Source organism: Strigops habroptila, chromosome 2 (assembly GCF_004027225.2).
Source record: "Strigops habroptila isolate Jane chromosome 2, bStrHab1.2.pri, whole genome shotgun sequence".
In the NCBI taxonomy this organism is placed as follows: Eukaryota; Metazoa; Chordata; class Aves; order Psittaciformes; family Psittacidae; genus Strigops; species Strigops habroptila.
Window position 1 is genome coordinate 68,809,932 of NC_044278.2, and position 20,565 is coordinate 68,830,496.

Below are 20,565 nucleotides of genomic sequence, written 5' to 3' on the forward strand. Positions count from 1 at the left end.
TTCTTTGTTTTAATTATCTATCAGTGTGGTTAAAGGAATTGTTTTATTGTAACCTAAAAATGTGGAAGTTATTAGACAAGTCAAACAAAAGGAAACGACTTCGAAGTATATTCCTTTATTTTACCTCTGTTGTCATCAGAAAGTTCCTTCTAAATGATTTTAATCTGTCTTGCCACTCAGATTTAGCCATCTACTGAGACAAATAGGAAAACTATCATAAATATTTTCTGGATATTTTTATTTACTAAGATTTAACAATATTCTAGATGCAGTTGGTGAAGTCCTACTCCCAAATTCAGCAAGTTACCCATGCCAATGTGACTAAACTGATGAATAATATCATTATAGTCCTGTGTTTAACCCTCTTCATGGTTCAAAGCATTTTCATGACTGAAATGTCTTGCTGATGCCTGTAGGTAGATTGCACAAAGCTTGATCTAAATGTTTAGGACATTGACAAAAGATGATGACAAGGTTTCTAAGCCCTTGTTCACCCTGCCACCCATATTCCTGCTTTTTGTAGACCAACTCCAGGGGGTCCTATGCTCTCATGCCCTAACCATTGGGCTCCTAGCACTCTGTGGTCAGGACTTCAGCCCTCTGAACTAGTAGAAGAAGACACCATGTCACTGGTAGATAGAATACTGACGTCTGTAGAAACGGAGAATTTTGCCATTTGATCTAAGGGGCATAAAGTTAGGTTTCATGTCTGGTTTTTTGTGATGTATATCCCACCATTGCTTAGAATTTTGATACTTTGTCTCCCTCTATGTGTCTTTGAACATGGTGAGAAAAACAGAGCATGCTGCTGTGAAAGGACAGTCATTTTAATAACTTAGGCATTGGCTTTAGGAAGATATAGTCAGATATTAAAGAAATATTTAGGAAAAAATAGAATCAGTTGCTGATGGTAAGTGTAACTTTTAGAACAGCAAAAACTGCAGTAAGGCAGATGTTAACTAAGAATTACTCTTCTTTTTCACTGCAAGACATTTCATGGTGTTGGATCCCTTACTGTCATTCCTTTATTCTGTTTCCAGTTGAAACAGTATTTACAGAGATAGTTAACAGTATGGTTCCTGGCATCAGTATTAAAAACTTTATTACTTTCGAGTCACATATGTTAAGTAAGAATGTATATTCTTAGTGGTGTTTGCTTTCTAATAGCCTTAAGAACACCTGGACAATTTATATAAAAGACATTTTTAATTTAGCATCACAGATGAGCACATGTTATTTTAATTGGCTTAATTGTGCATTTTTGTCCATTCACTGTATTGCTTTACTGTGGCAGATGGCCCAGTGTATGTGTTATAAATACTTTGCATGACATCCCCTCTATTTTACTAATCTTCACTGTGACTTTCCTATTGATAATGACTAATGACAGTTTCCTAGCCAGCAACTTTTAATAGATTCCTTTTTCTCTCCTTAATCTCTGCCTGTCCTCAACAGCACTGTTTTGTTCAATAATTTAATCAGTTCAGCAACAGTATAATATTAGATAATTGAACCATTACTTTATGAATTTTTGAAATGCAAAATACCCATGAAGTAATCACTGATGAATATTTCACTATTGATAGAGACCACTCTCTTTTCTGAAGAAATAGAAAGGGTTTTGCTATCTATACTTGAATGCTTTCTCTTTTCTTTCATTGTTATTTCTGTTCCTTGGTCCTGAGAACCATATGCAGTAAATAGGAAGGAATGCAATATCCAGAAAAATTAAGAAAGAGGATTAACATTTTGCCTGTCCACCATGAGCTTGTTAACCATTCAACACCTACATATCAAAGGAGTGAAAAAATTCCATTCATCCCTGTCTTCTTTTATCAGTGAAGATTTATCTACAAAAAAGGGACTCCCTGAGGCAAAACCACTTCCAGGTTTATCCCACCTGTGTTAGCAGAGGAAACGATGTAGATGCTGCAAATTCAGTGGGAGAATAGGAGCACAGCGCACCTGTGATTTGGTGTGAATTTTTGGGAAACTCATGGACTCTGGGAATTTCTGACTAACCACTCCTTTCCCTGTGGACGGAATCAGATAGCCAGCTGGTTCGTGCTTACTATCTGTATGTTGCTTGCAGCTGCTATATTTTGCTAAGGGCAGTACTCCTCACGCTCCCTCTTTTATCCAAGATGTTTCAGGGAACGAAGCAGTAGTGGAGCAGAGCTAGCAGGTGGCTGTAGGACAATTCCATGATTTCACAGCAGTTTGTGAGATTTCACAGTTTAGTTTCACAGTTTAATTGTGTTCCTTCTCGGAACAGAAAATTGCATCAAACGGGAATGCCATACAAGCCCTAACCACAATCTGTATTTTGAAGGTTTTATTGCAGAGATAAGGAAGGGGAAACTGGCTGAAGCATATTATAACTCAGACATTAGGATGAGTTTGAATCTTAAGTTTAAAACTAGTAACCTGGTAGCTTTTATTCAAAAGTGGTTTCTGCACACATAAGCCCCTCATACCTTTTTTTCATCTTCTTCTCCCCTCCCCAGAGTAATGCAGGAAGTTCAACTTAAAAATACTGTAATGCTTTTTAAGGCAACACATGTATGTTAATGCAGCTACCCTGGCTACTGGCCTGAATTTTGAAACAGTTCAATAGTTTTAATAGAATCTGTCTTTTCTCATGGGTGCTGCTGAAGTCACAGGATGGGACAAATTCTGCCTTTGGAGACATTTGCAGGCTGTCAGTGAATCCATCTAAGGGATTATCCATGTGTGTCCAGGCAGAAGAGAGAGTCAGCCTGATCTGATAGAAAACCAATTCATATTCAATTGAAAAAGGCAGAAACATGGAAATTCATCTGAAAAAATTCCCTGTGAAGGAGGAAAGGAGAGCTGATACCCTTTACAGAAAAGGAAAATAGAATAGATAAAAGATTATTGTTTGCTGCTATTGAAAACTTTCAGGGAGGCTTAATGCCAAACATTCTCATTTTTCCTCTGACAGGCACAAGCATATTTACTGTTTACGAAGCTGCTTCTCAGGAAGGCTGGGTGTTCCTTATGTACCGAGCAATCGACAGTTTTCCCCGATGGCGTTCATATTTCTATTTCATCACCTTAATTTTCTTTCTGGCCTGGCTTGTTAAGGTACTGAAAAATGTGTTCTTTTAAACCTGTCTGCAATGTAGATCATACTAGAATGAATTTCTTCTCTTTTCTGCTTGCTGAGCTTTGTGTCAGCCATTCTTTCTTGTTCTTTTTTTCAGAATGTTTTCATTGCAGTCATCATTGAAACATTCGCAGAAATTAGAGTGCAGTTCCAGCAGATGTGGGGGTCCAGGAGCAGTACTACTTCAACTGCCACCACCCAGGTGAAGCACCTGAGATGCTCAGATTCTCTGGGGGCTTGATTTGGTTTAGTTTATGAATGAATAATAAGCAAAAAAAAAAAAAAACCCACTATTTTATCTGATTTATTTGACTTTGCGTATATTTTAAAGTTGCTACATGAATTTTCATATAAAATTAAATTCTAGCTTGTATTATCCAACTAGGCTTTCTTAAAAAACAATAATAGAGAAGACTGTACTATGGTTTTCTATATGGCTGGGTATGTTATCACTATGTTTTTATTTTGTTTTAATGGAGTAGGATAATGCTTCCTTATCATGTCATTGGTGAGTTTGGAATCGGGGTTGCTATTGAATATCACTTTCTGGGCTAAGGAAGAAGAGCTGAAATCACAAGCTGTAGCTGGAAGAGGTCAGAGGGTAGCTGAAGTGTTTGGGGAAGCTGGTCCTGGAACTGTGAAGGGCATGTTGAGACCAAGGAGGAATGGTGTCCTGAGGCAGTGAAAGAGCCGTGCAAATTGTTGAGGTAGCTGCAGAAAGTGGGACCTTGAATAAGAGAAAATGGGCAGGAAGAAGCCATGATAGGAATGGTGCTACATGTGGGCTGTGTAGTGTGAAAAACCTAGTATGAAAAATGTGGGCTAATGGGTTGAGATTGAAATTCTCCCACTCATGATTGTAACAATCGTATTACGTATCCTGAACATACAAAAAGCCAGGCTTTTCTACGCTAGTGCAGTTTGCCCTCTTATAAGAAGGACCAGTACCAACTGCCTGCAAAAAGCTCTTAGAAAGACAGATATGCGAAACATGCCCATGAGGAAAATATTTCTAACCTCTGTAGCTAGAGGTTGTTTATTTTCTCTAAGCTAGAGGATTTAAGTGTTTCAAAATTATTTATTAAATATTTTCTGATATTCCCCTGGATATTCCTGTAATCCATACGTAAATGCCTGCTGTTACATTTTCTGCCTCAAATAGACTTTGTGGCAGTAATTTCTTCTCTATATATGTCTTTGTCAAAACAGACTTGGTGATATAAATTTAAAATCTAACAAAACAAAAGGACTTCCCCACATGATGCACACTTAGGCTGAGGAATTTAATATTCATTTCATCTCTGATCTCAGGGATGGGACAAATTTTTGAGCCATACAAGCTTAACTGACATACTGCGAACTAGAAGCTGGAACAAAACAATCAAGAAGCAGCCAACATGAAGGCATTTCAAAGATAAAAGAAATTCCAAAAATTATGTCGTCATGCCAAAGAATATGAACATGTTGAATATAAATTGCAGCATGCAAAATAAAAATCATATGTTGGCTGCAGACAAGCAAATGGTTGCTTTCTTCCTTGAGCCACTGGCATAGTGGGACACAAAGGGATTCCAGCGTACTAAACTACAAAAAACATATTTTTTTCTCTATTAAGAAGGGCAGAAAATTTCTTGCAGGTTTTCTTGTTGAAAGCACCAGATGAAAGTTAAAAACTTTCCTTGTTTTGTGCATGAAATAACCTTGAGAAAAAAAATAACAATATCTTTTTTCATTTGTCCACTTCATAAATCATTAAACTTATCCTGAAACGTAGTCCTATAGAAAAGAAAATGAGTGTCCGAGAGTCAAACTCAAGGAAGAGGTCTCTGGAGAAGGATAAAAGGAGGTTCCTGTAAAGCACTTTAGCACTGCATGTTAAAGCATAGTATAAAGAGGAATAACTCAGGACTGAGCTGACGCGACAACTCTTTCTGGTGCAGAGATGCTAAATAAGGACTCAGCAGCATCATAGCCATATTTGATACTGCACCCAGTCTAATGAGCACTTCTCTCAGGATGGCTTTTGAGCTTCAACCATGCTGCTGTGGCTGTGTTCTCAAGGTGACTTGTTTGGGTGCTGAGTGTCAAGGAAAAGGTGGGAGTGAGGTGGGAACTTCACCACACTTCATTATGTAGTATATGCAGACTCTCAGGTGGCAATTCAAAATGCGAAAGCCATTCATTTTCTTTCAAGGACAGTGTTAATCACTTCCAGACATGGTTTCTCACTGTTCTTTATGTTCAGCAGTCTGCATCTTTTTTTATGATGTCCTAATTTCTGAGCGAAATAAATAAATAAATGCCTATACTTAACACTTCCAGAGGTAAAATGGGAATACTGCTGGGTCAAGAGAGCCTTTTCCGTTGACATCGTTAGAGCCTGGGTATCATTCAGCTATTTGCAGGAATTATAAGGTCTGGGTAACAGTACAGAAGGACTCTATAGCTACTCTTGATATGCCTTAGTGCGACAAAAATAAAGTCTGATCCTTGGAGTAAAATAATCTTGCCAGTAAAAAAGACAAGGTTGTCTATTACTTCCAAATGCACCATGAAACTTCTTTTGTGTTCACAATGTATTTGTGTTTCCTCAGGATAAGTTTACCTTAGTAAGGAATTTATTCTGAACAGGTACCACTATCTAATGATACTGATCAGAGATTAATTGTATTGGTTTCTGCGTTAGAACTAATAGAGACACTTTGTGTTTGACATTATCTGAGTAAAATTCAGAATCTATTACTGCTGGAAAAAGAGCATGTTGCTTTCTTTTTTTCTCCGTAGCAATAAGAACCAATTCCCTCTTTTTTTAGACTAGCTACCATCCAAATGTATGCAGGTCCTTAAGGGGAATACATTATTTTTCACTTGTATTTATTGGCACATAAAACATTTCTGACAACAATCTTCCCTTTCAAGATGTTTCATGAAGATGCTGCTGGAGGTTGGCAGCTTGTGGCTGTTGATGTGAATAAACCCCAGGGCAGAGCTCCTGCATGTCTACAGGTATGACACTGCTTTTTAATAAATCTGTGTGTAACCAGCACCATTCAAATATTGGCATAAGGAGACTGTGCTGAGAAATAGCTACAAAAGTTTTAGTCATAAATTTCTTTAAATCCATTGCTTTCTGCAGTGTGGGCATGTTCTTGAAAATCAACAAAAAAAGATATACCACAGTGAAAGGGAGAAGATCAGAATGATGCATTCCTTATAAAAGCTTTGTTTTGAGAAAGGTTTTAGGTTTTTAAAATATAAAATAATGTAAGTAATCATCCTTTATCTCTCAGACTTTATATACAAACTGATTCCATTCCTAGGTTATTCACAACAGAAATGCTTGTTTATTAACTGCAAAATAAAATAACATATGCCAAGAAGCATAACTAATCATAATAAACACAGAAGTACCTCATTTCTCTTGTTCCATCTCAAAAATAAGCTTATAGAAAGGGGAAGAGGCATGTAGGTAGTAAGCCATACACTGTTTGAAACTTCCAGATTTAATATTCGCACTTAGATATAGGTGAGTTTGTAAAACTCTATCCTCATTGTTTAAATAAATCCAGACCAAGATAAGTAATATTTTTATAAATCCCTTTTTATTACAGCATATTGTACAGCAGCTCAAGTTTTTATTTGAAAGTTAAATACTGTTACTTCTGGATGAAACAAAGTTGTTTCAGAGTATAAAGCCAAATCTATGATAGCAATCTGATAGCATGATGTTTGCTGGCAGTTTTGGTTATGTTTGGTTTAATGTGTAAACTAAAATACACATACTTGTTAGCAATATGTACATTGCTGAACACTAAACTGGCAAGCACCTTTCATCCCCTGCACAAGCTGTTCATTCTCAAATATTTCTGCTTTGTCAAACCACTGCCATATATTTAATTATAGCATATTTCTTAATTGAAAATTCCAAATTTAATTCTTATTTTTGACAGCAATAGGAACATCATTTGTGATATTCTCAAGTAACAGTCTCAAGTAAGTAGATAAAACATAGCTGAACTCACAATGAAAACTCCTCCAGATGAAAGTTCAGATAGCATCTGACTTGCCTGGTTTGCCTTTGTCCATAGTATTGCATTCTTGCTCCTTTTAGGAATGGTGTGAACACACAGTTAATTGTGTTCCAGGGAACATAAACCTCACACATCAGTGGGTGCTACAACTTCTTATAGTTGCAATTCAACTAGCAAGTTTTTTCTCATTCTGCATCCCTTTGTGCAATATCTGCAGGGTTTCCAATAGCCTATGACGTTGCTCGATGTCAATCCAGGGAAAGCAATCCAAAGGAAAGAAATGTGTTCAAATATTATTTTATTGGGATACTGCTGAAAATAGGCTTTATTCTTATTAAATATAGGCTAAAATACATCCCAAAGAAAGCAAAATCTGAAAGTCTGAATTAACACAAACACCTTTATTCATTCCATCATGCATTGTTAGTTCTGTCAACCCAAAGTAAAAAGATAGCAGACTTTCAAAAAAATTAATATATTTAAAGCCTTTGCAATATGTTAAAGATATTTTTTATGCATTAAGTCTCTAGGTGAGAGATGTGGTAATTATTTTCTAAGGGTTTGGGTGGTTTTTTTTTCTTGAGAGGAACATGGTGCATAAATCTGAATCTTGGAAAGAGTTAATCAGATTGGAGAATATATACCTTGCCTTTAGGACACATTCAATTAATTTCCATTCTTCTGACCTTTATTAGCTAAGTATATTGTCATCATTCAATATCCTGTGAAGGATGGAGTTCTTAGAAGGAGCTAGTGAAGACTCTCTATTGCCCTGTATAATTTTAATTAAATTTTGCAGTATGTTTGGTTTTATTAATTCCTCCCTGGGGTCTGTAAATATTACTGCTCCACATACTAAAGGGAGCATTATTAAAAGTTCTGTTTCAACACTTACACAGATCTGGATCTGTGCTTTGGTGAAACTCCACTTTTTTCGGTGTAGTGAGTTATTTACAATTTACTTCCTTTATACTATACTGTGTGTAGGGAGAGGAAGTATTCTAACAGCTAAGGGAATGGAGAGGGACTTTGGAAATCTTGGTTGAATTTATTGGCCAAGCAGAAATTTCCTGTGGACTCTGAGAGAACTATTTAATAGGTATCTTTGCTTTAGTTCACATTCCTTGTGGTGGAAAAGGGTATCCCTCCCAGATTTGGCTACTGTGGTGTTTATACCTGCTAGCTATTTTAGAGGCACCCCAATAAGGTGGGTTTGTGCTATCTAAGTTACATCCAGCTTTCTAAAGTGGGGAGCAATGGAGGAAAGAATGCAATCTATGTGTGGTGTGTAACATAAAAACCTCTCTAATACAGGTTTTGGAAGACATTTCATATGGACTAGCTGGGTCTGTGGGGTTTTACTAGTTTGGACTGTGTTCAATCAGGTGTTCCCCCACAGACCAGGTCAGGGGTTTCAGCCTGGCAGGTCTTGCTAGCCTAGGTGGAAAACTGCAGTGGCACATGGAGCAATGCAAGTCTGGTGTTCTTCCTGAGCAAACAATAATTCAGACAGAGATACCTTATAGGCTCTGTGCAGAGCCTTTGTAATTCACTTTGTTTCACACAAACATGGTGTTGCACCAAACTGCTCAACTGTATAAAACAAATAAGCAGGCTGACCATGTCTTTACACTTCTGTCACAGCTGATCTGCAAAGAAGGGATTACAAAAGCTTTCAGAATTCCAGCTACTCAGTAATGTGTGTTGGTATGTCCAAACTGCTGGGCACCACTGTGCTTGCCAGGGTACCCCCTCTTGTCTCTCCCAGGAGCGCGCCTGCCTTTCCACTGGGTGCATGGTATACGGGTAAAACAGAACCAGTATGTGCAGACAGATCTGTGATCTGCAAGGGTCTCCTCCATACAGCAGCATACTAATTAAAAGGCATTTAGCCTAAACCATGACAGATGGGCAAGAAAGATGGGCATTAACCTGGTGGTTTCTGAAGAACTTTAACTCAGACACCTAACTAAGTTTTCTTTATTTTTCAAAAAGTGGCTGGAAGTGGAAACATGAAAAATTAGTATCAGTATGGTTTCTGGTTTTGACTTGCAAATCTATCCTGGTGTGGGGCAAAGAGGCTTTTATTTTGGTATAATGGTTTTACATTCATTGCATTTTTCTTTTGAGTGTTCCCAAAGGCGCTTTATGGTCTTCTGTTACTTATTCTCGCTGTTCCCCATGACTGGCATTGATTTAAAATATTGATTTTCTTTTGTTACTGAAAAATAATCTTTGTGTTTTCCATTTCAACATGAACCATTTGGCATGAATGCACACTGAGGCTCCCACACTGCCACATTATTTTGCTGTTGCTGATATTACTTCAACACATTGTAGTGTGTTAGAACTTCCTGCCTACCGTGATTTACTCCTACAAGCACAGTAGGAAGCTCTCAGTTCACAAATAAAGAAAAACTGAGCACCAGGTTCCAGAAAAAATCCTTTAAAAAACTCTTTGAGCATGTTTTTATTCCCTTAATCCCATGTTAAAGGCACATTGTGTTTCTTATTATTTCTTTCCTGTCGATTTTAGAGGTTGTTGATGTTTCTATCACTCCTTCCTTCTCTTTGTCTTCTTGTCCACAAAGACTTGTAAAGCACACATACTCATTTAAAGCTGAAATTGAAAGATTCAACTCATGTCTTCCATGAAACCGTGGTTGGTATTAATAGCACCAAGTAATGACATCTTCAGTCTTCTGAATGCATAGTTTTGTAATGAATAGGGAAAGTCTGGAACTGTGGTTCCTGTGCACAGAGGAACAATGAGCCAGACAGCAATTCCCTGTTCATGCTAATATTTGAGGTTCCTATGTCCATCAGAAATGAAACTCACAGCTGGAGATGAAATGATGTTTAGAAAAAGCTTGGGGACAGATGAATGGAAGTGGTCACTTACTCACAAACTATATGTGCACTCGTGCTCTGATAGCAAAATCTTCAACAGATTAAGAATACTCACTTTTAATCATATGTGCTCCATCTAGAGAAGAAACAGAAGGTCACAAAGCCATGGTCTGAGCAAGCAAGTGAGATTATTATGGTTACAGCGCTCTTGAACATATGATTAATGTCGAAAATTTAATTGTATCTTTTTGCCTCAAAAAGAAAGTTAGTCATTCATGCTATGCATTATTATCCGAATGTGTTACAGAATTCTGTGTCATTACAGAATTTTAGAGAACCTTGAAGAAGAGACAAAAAGATCAAAAGTAATATCAAAAGACAGAAAACATATGGAAGATGGAGGAGACATGGCCAGAGAAGCAGGAATTTAGTGTTTTAGCAGTTTCATAATGGATATATTGAATAAGAGAGAGAGAGAAATACGCCATCCCTACAAGTGCATGTAGTGACAGGACAAGGGGAAATGGCTTCACGCTGAATGAGGGTAGATTTAGATTACATATTAGGAAAAACTTCTTCACTATGAGGGTGGTGAGGCACTGGCACAGGTTGCCCAGAGAAGCTGTGGCTGCCCCATCCCTGGCAGTGTTCAAGGCCAGGTTGGACGGGGCTTGGAGTAACCTGGTCTTGCGGAAGGTGTCCCTGCCCATGGCAGGGGTTGGAACTAGATGATCTTTAAGGATCCTTCCAACCCAAAACATTCTATAATTTTATGAAATGAGGCAAAACAGTACTTACAGATTTTTACTGCAGGAGTAACAGAAAAGAACACAAGTGGGTTTTCTCCTCTTTCATGGGAAGTAATTAGTGGTGAACCAGAAAAGTGTAGTAGTCTATTTATATACTAATTTGCCCTTTAGTGTAACTTTAAAATCAAGCAGAAGGTATGCCCACTCAGTCCTATTCTCTTCTTACCTACAGTGGCTTTCATTACATTAAATACATGTATAATACATTTCTTCAAATTAACTGAAATCCCCTCTTACAGGGAAAGAAAAAAACCTTTTTCAGTTGGTTAAAATTAAGGTTTGATTTGAATGAGTTTATTATTTGAGTATATTATATGAGTTTATTCAGAGGCAGATTAAATTGATTCCAAATCCTTAACTTCTGAGGCTGTCATTGAAAAAAAAATAAAATCCTACTTCTTTTTTTCTATGCCTTGTTCTTGTTTAGAAAGCCTAGAAATTGCATCAGTTAACAGAAGCTTGGATAGTTCAGTGATGTACTTGGCACTGGAACAGTACTGAAAAACAACCACGTTAGTTTTACTGAAAAACAACCATGTTAGTTTTACTGCTGAGACTCAGGAGCGGAGTATGCAAAGTGTAATGTAAAAGCAAGCTGTTGGTTTTGGTGAGGTAAAACTTGTGGAAAAAAAGAGGTGGAATGGAAGACTGCAGAGAAACTAAACATGTTGGCGACAGAAGAACATGCACAATAAAGTCCCATCCAACCTTTCTATCCCCAGTTGTATATGGGAAGATAGTAAATGCTGGGCATTATGAAAAGAAAAAAACCCAAGAGAGATTTCCAGTATTTTCCACTTGCATGTAGGGTAAGGGAAGAAATGGTGAAAGTGTGGTGACTGGAGTAAAGGGATAGAGACTCCAGCACCTGGCTAACTGTCAGAGTGTGGTTGAGATTTCACAAAACAGGATGTCATTAAATGTGTGCTCAGTTCCAGCTTTATGCTGTTTCAGGAGAGGAAGGTAAAGCTGTTACCATCCTCTGCTGTCTGCTCACCCCCTTTTTTTAGGGCCTTTCACTATAGTAACAGCGGCAACTGAACAGACAGTGAGTTTACTCCTGGAACACTTCAGTGCCCCATCTCATCTGGTAATGTAAACTAGTGTTCACTTCAGTTTATGCTGTTAAAAGAAGTTATGAATTCAGACAGATGAAATTATTACAGTTTGTTTACCTGGAGGAAGGAGAGGACAGGGCAAATGTAAATGTAAGTGGTGAGAACCACTGTGTTTTTTCTGTTATGAATTAAAAAGATAATCTCATTATCTTTTGATAATGGAAAGAACTAGAGAACCAAACGTATTTTGGCCATATACATTTTTCATTCTTCACCATTTTTTACTGAAGGTACATGAAAACCAGTAAGCCTTATGATGTAGGTATTGGAGTACTCATAAAACAATGCATTTGCCATGTCTTAAAAATTGGCCAGTACCAGAAATAGGCATATATAGATCATCCTTCTCTGAGCCTCTGGATGCCCATTTATGCCCCCATTCTCTATCTTGGACTCCTGCAATCATTCATTTTGGGACTTTCTGAAGTGGATGTTAAATTTAGGCCATTATATTTAGCATCCGTTGATGGATTTATCACCTATTAATTTGTCTACCTTTTTTCGAGCCCATTTATCACTTTGGCCTCCAGAACATCTTGTGGGAACAAGTTACATAAAGTAACTGTGTAGCATTTTAATTTATTACAATTGCAGAATTAATTTGCTAATTTTCTTGAGATTGCTCAGAAATAACAAAAAACAATGCAAAGATTATTGGTTGTAATTTTGAGATGGATGCTCGTTTTCAATAAAACAATTTGAAACAAAACTTGACAGTCAGGATCACAAGTTGTTGTAACATGCAGTCAGTAACAACAGGAGGGCAGACATGAGTATCTGAGGACTATAAACACCAGGTTTGGGGATGATTGGTTTATGTTTGTGTTTGTGTGTACAAAGAGAATTACCAGTGATGAGGAAACTTCAGGAAGTCAAATAGACTTCGAATATCAGGAAGGACTGTTAAAAGGCGACATTAGTGTATTTGATGGCAAGGCTGTTATTTGTAAGACAACTTTCTGCCATAGGTAACATTCTGGCATTAACAAATATTAATAACTTAATAATTATTAGATTCCTATTGTAATTTTGACTATGCTTCTATTTCTCTGCTACTGAATACATAGATCTAAAAGAAAAGTAATTTCAAGGGGGTATAGAACTGCATGCACATTTCCAGTCTGCAAGGCATACAGCCTCCCTCCCATCCTCCCTCCTCTCTTTCTTGCCTGCCTTCTTTTCCTTTGTAACCATTATACCAAGGCACTTATGTTAACAATGAGTTAGAGACATGGTTCTTTTATGTTCATAGTTTCTTCTCCATAGTTTTCTATCTACTTGCTGAACTGTCTGTTCTTGTTCATTACAATCAAAGTAAATTACTAGCCACAGTTTGTAGCAATCTAACCACAGAAACTAAACAAAAAAGAAAGAAAGCATGTTATTGATTTCACTGTTTTGCATTTGAACAAATAGATTTCATGAACATGACTTCCTCAGCTCGAACATGTAATTTTGCTGCAGACTTAAAGCAACAGAATCCCATCGCTCAGACAGAACGGAGAGGTGTTAAATTATGATTAAGCTTATAAAAGAATGTGGTTTTCCTTGGAAATAGTCTTTATTAGAGGAGGGCCTCCTGCAGCAGAAACCATGGTCACATCAGGCCCTTGGCATCTCCTTGGGAGATTTAGGATCAAATATTTTGAATTTCTCTGAGGCAAAATCTTTGTAAGGCAGAGTTACATGGAAGCCTGGTCTGACAGAGTCAGTTAAGATCTCCGAACTTCCCCTTGTTTTTGGACAAGATTAAAGCAGAACCTTTGTGTAACCCCTTATTTTCAAATTGGGCCCCAGAAAGCTTTCTGCTCCATAAGTAATAAATTTTATGTAAGGATTTTTTACAAAACTTGACTTTCTTTTGCACACACCTGTACACTTGTATTGGGTCTGACTGAGATGGAGTTAATTTTCCCCATAGCAGCCCTCACAGCACTGTGCTTTGCACTGGTAGCTAGAAGGGTGTTGGTAACACACCAGTGGTTTTGTTACTGCTGAGCAGCGCTGTCATCAAAGCTGTCTCTCCAGTATTCCCCCCTCACCAGTCAGCTGGGGGTGGGCAAGATCTTGGGAGGGGACAGAGCCAGGAGAGCTGATCACAACTGTCCAAAGGGATATTCTATACCATATGTCATCTGCTCAGCAATAAAAGACAAGGGAAAAGAGGGGTGTGGGGGGCATTTGTTGTTACATTTGTCTTCTGGAGCTAGCACTATGTGTACTGAAGCTGTGCTTCCAAGGAAGTGGCTGGTCATGGCCTGCTGATGGGAAGTAGAGATAAATCTTTTGTTTACCATTGCTTCTGCGTGTGGCCTTTCCTTTGCTTTGTTAAACTGCCTTTATCTTGACCTACGAGTTTTTTCCATCTTACTTTCTCCCCACCCTGTCCTGCTGAGGAGGTGACTGACGGACTGGCTTGGTGGGTACCTGGCATACAACCAGGGTCAACACACCACAATGGTTCACCCATAAGGTGTCATTAAGTAGTGACATTCAGTTTATTAAACATCATGGTTCAATTAATAAGCCAAAAATTTCCTATGATAAAAATATACAAGTTGTTATAATATTTTTTAAAGACTGCTTCATCTCTGTGCTTTGGGGTTTTTTTACCCCAGTCTTTTTGCTGTGATCTGACCAGGCAGACTGGACCATTTTTCTAGCATTCTATTCAGCAGTGGACTTCAGTACAGCTTGTACTCATAATTTGTACTTAGAAATTTTGCAGTGCATGAGTGTCAGTGGATTACAGAAACTATTCAGTAATACCACTAAAATTGAAGTTCAGCTGAGTTTCCTTTAGAAAATTTTATTTCTGGGGTCAAATATGTCCAGTGTTTCAAAACCCATCAAACTGAAAACAGGTATTTAAATTGTCATGTAGCTTTTTTGTGTTTAGCACAATTACAGCAATCAAAGCCTTGGAAGCAGCAGCAGCAGCAGCATGACTTCCTTTAGGGCTGTAACTTGGATGACAAATCTGAGCAAAGTGGAAGACTGCAGAGTCTTAGAATAAAACTAGCAGGCACTTTTTTTTATTTATTTTTTTTTGCTTCATGTGAGTTGTTTTTCCCCAAATATTTTCCATATTTCTAGTATTTCACAGAGAAATGTCCCTTTTCACTCTGACTGAAAAGAATATCGTGTACTACAGCTCTGTAGGTTATTAGATTGCTCTTTTTAGATGTTCTATTTAGATTTTTGAAACTTAAAAAAAAATAATCACTTTGTGATATCTGTTACTGTTGGGGTCTCTAATCCTTTGGGTTCCTCAGCAGTCAGTGGAGGGAGTGATTCCCATCATGAATAATTCACATGTTAGGGATGCTGAACTGCCTCTCAGATTGTCTTTATTTCTTCATTATCATGGGGAGGCGACATAAACTGTGTGGCCTTCTCAGCACCTCAGTGAAGTGCCTAAGAGTTAGTGGGATGAATCTCAGCCAATTGGTATTTGAACAAACAGTTTTTGCTAGATCCTGAGATTTTTAAGTGGCTATTTCATATTCCGATTAAAATTTTTACTTTCAATAGCTCATTAATATATATCACCAAAAAAAAAAAAAAAAAAGTCCTTGCTTTTTCTTATTGTATTCTTGGTATTCTGAACACTGACTCTAAGTTTTGAGAATCATTGGCATTCTTATTGATTTCACATGTCTTAAGTCCGTAACAGATGCCAGTGGTAGGACCATAATAGCACAGAGCCAATGGAGAGACATGGGCACTGCCAGAGAGAATCTGAATCTGGTGGTGCCCATCACTCTACAGACTGCATCAGAGTGCAGGGTGTCTACTTTCCTATTTTAGGTGTGCCAGTGCTTTTGGACTGAATCCCTAAAGCCAAAGTCTCTACCTCCTCTTTCTCTGGTAGGCCACAGTAATCTGTATTACGTATTTCTGATGTGCAGATTTACAGCAAAATTAAGTCAAGTCCCACTCTTGCAGTCATGTATACTGAATTTTCATAAGTATTTTGCATTTATTAAATCCTACTGAAATCAGTAGAAGGTACCTAGAGCTTTGAGAATCATGTTTTTATAGGAGTGATTTCATTGACACAAATGCAGTTCTTATACAGAGAAGTATTTACACAGTCCTGTCAAAGTCTACATCCGTTTTACTTTGTGGATTCCTAAATGCCAGCTAGAGGGAAGCATCTTCAGCAGACTTATGCATTTTAACAGGCTGAAAGCTGCAGTGCAGCACAGTAAATTCAGATCTTCAATCTTATTCTCTCACAATTTTGCTTCCCCTTTCTAGGATTCCTCTTCTTTTCTACCCTTGAAAAGAGGGTCTTTGAGGCCTGGCGGAGCTGAAGAGGAAAGCTAGCAATATGGCATATGGAGGAAGGAGACTGACTTTATTCATGTTTAATGTATGTGAACTGATAGCACATGTTTGCAACCCTTCTTTGGCATAGATATACTTTGAGTTTTAGCCTGAGATTTAGTTTGGTATTCAGGGTGACTGTTTTGCAGTTTGAGGTCTTTTTTCCCTGTCTGTTATATTAATTCTTCCATGAAAAGAATAAATAAATAATAATAATAAAAGTTCTTGTCTCAGAGCTTTCAGACAATGTACAAAACCGAACTATCACAGGAAGAGTGTTCATTCCCTTTGATAGACTCATTATCTTTATTTGTATAGTTTAAGAGGGCCAAGATGGATACCTGGGGGTTCAGAGGACATTTGGCATGGACTGCAGCCTTCTGCACTTCCTTTTCCAGAACACATCGATCATGCTCACTTTACACAGTGCTTGGCCCTTTGTCTCTTCTGGGCCCTGTGGCATCACTCTGTCCTTCAGGCATGATTATTTGTCTGTGTTTTTTTCAGTTTGGAGTATCCAAAATAGTGCAAGGGTTGTGTTGCAGCTCACCAGAACGATAGTTTTATGGTCTGATCATGCACTGAGTGCCCTCAGGTTTAATACAAGGGAGAGTGAGTTCAAGGGTGCAAATGGCTTTTGTGGCATTAGAGGATTGTACAGAACAGAGGGAGTCATGCTTAGGCATTGTTTTAAAGATAACTAACTGAAGAAGTCCAAACCAGAGTGGTGCAGCCAGCTAGCAATTAAGCAAACTGGATATCACAATCAATTTTTGTAGTTGCTTCTTGGCTTTCATTCCTTTAACAGAGTAAAAGTACCAGATGGTACCAGAGAATGAGTTTTTCCCGGGTGAAAAGTTTTTAACAAGGTCTTTCATAACACAGGGGCAAAAGGATATGGTACAGTACTTAGACGCAGAAAACAAACATGCCTGGTTGTTAATGCTAATATAAGGAGTGAGTAGAGGACAGAAAACTAGGATAGGGTAAAGCAGGGTGTACGTTATATGATACAAGCAAGTATGACTAAGCCAAATGGGATAAAATTAAGAATGAGAAATTTTATGGCCAACAATGAGTGTAGATTCTGTGGAGGAGTTTGTGTGGTAGGAGGGAAATGCCCTCCAACGGCTGCAGCCATTGTCAGGCCAGGTTGGACAAAAGGCTAGAAAATAATTCTGCATCAGCAGGGATAAGGGTGTGGTGCAGTAGATACTTCTTTCATTCTCTCATAAGATGAGAAAAACAAAATGAATCACAGCTCAAAAAATGCCCCTCAGCTGTGTTCGGTTCTTTCCCCAACATCGCCTTTTGTCCACACAAGGAGCCTTGATCTTTCCACCTCAGCTCAGTGCAGAACTGTTACATTGGCTTCCTTTCTTCAGGACAGTTGGCAAAACAGTAGTGTATTGTTTCCTAGTGCACAATAACCAGTTGTTCCTATGGGCAGGATTTTAATATACTCTAGATACTTAAAATTTAGTTATCCAGCAGAGGTACAGATGGTTATACTTGAGAGAAACAAGCACTTTCAGCAGTGTCATGGTTTGAGCCTATAGCTGAACCCAGGACAAGCAGATACTTTCTTTGCTAGTTATGGTGATATATCTATTGATAGGCCTAGACCCACAACATGCTATTTCATATTAAAATTGCAGTGTTTAAGATTTTTCATAATTGCTTTCCACAGTCACTCATTTTCATTTATACTTCACCTCATCCTTTCCATAGTAGCTCAAGACATCATACTTTAAGTGCCACTTGTTATTTTGCCATTAATGCCACCTGGTGTATATAGTCTATGTGGTGACATTTTATTAATTGCACAGTACCCAGAGTGTATTAAATAAATTCCTCTTCTCTATCATAAATTTTCCAGAAAAGTTCAGCTGAGAAAACCAGATACATAAACTAGTGGGCTTGATTTCAGAAGGTATTTTACTACAAACACTGCTAATACAGCAGAGTTGGCAGTACATGTGCTCCTTTCTCTATTTCTGGCTTCCACTTCCCTTTGTAGGATCCTAGATAACTCAGAGGAGGAACTGGAACACTAATTAGTGAAAGCTGACTGCACATCCAAATTCCTCCCTCATGCTCTCTTTATCTGCATATAGTTTTGCCATCCGGTCTGTTGTTCTGTTGGCTCAGAGCTATCATCTTGGATTTCTTCTCAGTTTTCTTCGCTATCTTCTAAGCCATTTCTTTTACTGAGAAACTGCCTCCCACTGACTATTCCTGGTTATTTGCAAGAGAAGTCTTACTATTTTTACCTTCAGTCACTCCTTTTCATCTCCTACCTGAAGTAAAATTTCCCATACTGCCTAGCTTAGAAGCTACTGCCAATAGGTCCATTCACTTAATGGATCCTTAATTTCTTCTGTCTTTCTTCTCTAGCCAAGGTTCAGCAACCTTTGGTCTATGCTGGCTGTCTTAGCCAAGGCTGACAAACGTTCATTTGTTCAGACCTACTCTCCCTCATCCATTTAGTTGCTGCCACTCCATGAGAACTCATAAACATGCTTCTTCACTCATATACATACACATATATATAGTATTATGCATATTAGTCACTGAAACTGGGCAGAAACAAAGCAAACAATAAGAGCCCTTTGTGCAAGTTTGTTTGTTATGGGTGAGCAATCTTACATTCTGGTTCTGGAAGATTATCTGAACCATTTTTTCTCATGGGGGTCTTGGTTCTCTGCTGAGTGCACAACTGTTGTGTGCTTTGTGGAGCCAGAATAGCTCCTGTACTGCTATTTTCACGTAGATTAAACCTTTTCCTGTTAAAGCAAACAGTCGCCTGTGCACTGCTAGATACCAGGTAGACTTTAGCCATACTTACCAACAGTATAAGTGGTTTGCCAAGATCAGGTTACGTGTGGTTGGTTGGTATTGTTCCGCCCCACCCTCATAGTAAAGATTCTACTAAGCACACGCAAATACAAGCTTCTTTGAAAGGCAAAAATTTGCTAACTATAAATTTTGCAGACCAACCCATTTTTCTCATATTTGTACATTAACTCTTTTAAATAGATTTCCCATTTTTCTGTACATTGCACACTTCCTTCGAAGTGATTTTGTTGAATACAAGTTTGAAATACCCATAGCACTGAATTTAAAATAGGGGGAAAAAAACCAGAAGAATGTGCTGTGGCAATAGTAAGGCATAACTGTAAAGCACAAACACCTAGAACTCAGTACTCGGCTACATCTTTGAAAAGCATGGCAGGACATGGCAGGCAACACACTGGAAATTCACATTTTCACCCTGAAGTCAGGCACCTTTAAAATAAGGAACACTCCAGTAATGACTGTCTAGGAAGCATTTCAGAAAGCTTGGTTAACATCACAAAGTTTTTAGCAGAGGTAGTCATCAAATACAGTTCTCCTGCCTTAACTATGAAGCCATCTTTCTCCATACACCATTCTCTGCCTTACTCACATGTTGCAGGATATTCATCTACTGATGTGCAACCTAAAGCCCCTTGATGTTCACTGAAAAGTTCAGGATTTTGATGACGATGTCATTAAAGGCTGTATTACAGCATGCATATACCAGACACAGATGACCTTAATTCCAGCATTTTATAATTCATACTTTGCATGTTTAATAATGTTCTGTTGTTACCGGATTTATTTTTACACAATTTTCAACTAAGAAGCTATTAAGTATATAGATCCTCATTTTGTTTCCTGAATACCAGTAGTTTATTCAGCAAAAAATCCAGTTTAGCAAGCATAGGCATATATATGAATCTCATTGAAGTCATTGAAATATGTAAGGATTTTGTGCCCCAGTCCTCTTATCGATGCCATTGGCATTGTTTGTGGAAAGGTAAGGGTGCAGGTATTGATGGTAGTCTGGTTTACATTATGTCTTGTTGTGGACGGTATTTGTTTTATTTCTATGCTTCCAGTCAAAAGGATTCCTGAGAGAGAAGGGAGCACTGTTCCTTTTTCAAGGATGCTATTGAGCATGCTTCATATGGGCATGGTTGTAAAGGATGTGGATGAAGTCAGGCAAGGTGTAGCTGTGTTACAGCATTGGGATTTTGCAGCTTATGCCAGGAGACTTCCAGGTGGCAGTGAGTAGGCATCCTTCAAGAGGTGATAGGAGTAACTTCCTGGGGGATAGAGCAGACTGAGCAGAGTTTATTGCAGCTGAGAGCGTCATTGAGTTAACTAAAACCAAAACTGGAGCAATGATCTGCCTGCAAGGATACATGGGCAAAGAAAGCTGTGTGTGATACAGAAACGCCAACTTTGGCTTGCCAGTCTTTCACTTGAGT

At 38.2% G+C, this 20,565-nt stretch overlaps 1 protein-coding gene across 6 annotated transcripts in view; it reads left to right on the top strand.

The window, feature by feature from the left end:
- Nucleotides 1–20,565, top strand: part of NALCN (sodium leak channel, non-selective) — a 250,991-nt gene that overhangs the window by 72,028 nt on the left and 158,398 nt on the right. For 5 of the 6 annotated variants that reach the window (XM_030476678.1, XM_030476677.1, XM_030476679.1 and 2 more), the window contains 3 exons: nucleotides 2,966–3,108; nucleotides 3,228–3,332; nucleotides 6,050–6,136. In XM_030476678.1, the coding sequence (XP_030332538.1) occupies nucleotides 2,966–3,108; nucleotides 3,228–3,332; nucleotides 6,050–6,136 (335 nt within the window). Of the gene's footprint in view, nucleotides 1–2,039; nucleotides 2,061–2,965; nucleotides 3,109–3,227; nucleotides 3,333–6,049; nucleotides 6,137–20,565 lie in introns of those variants that run through there. The other variant, XM_030476682.1, reaches the window with a different exon arrangement.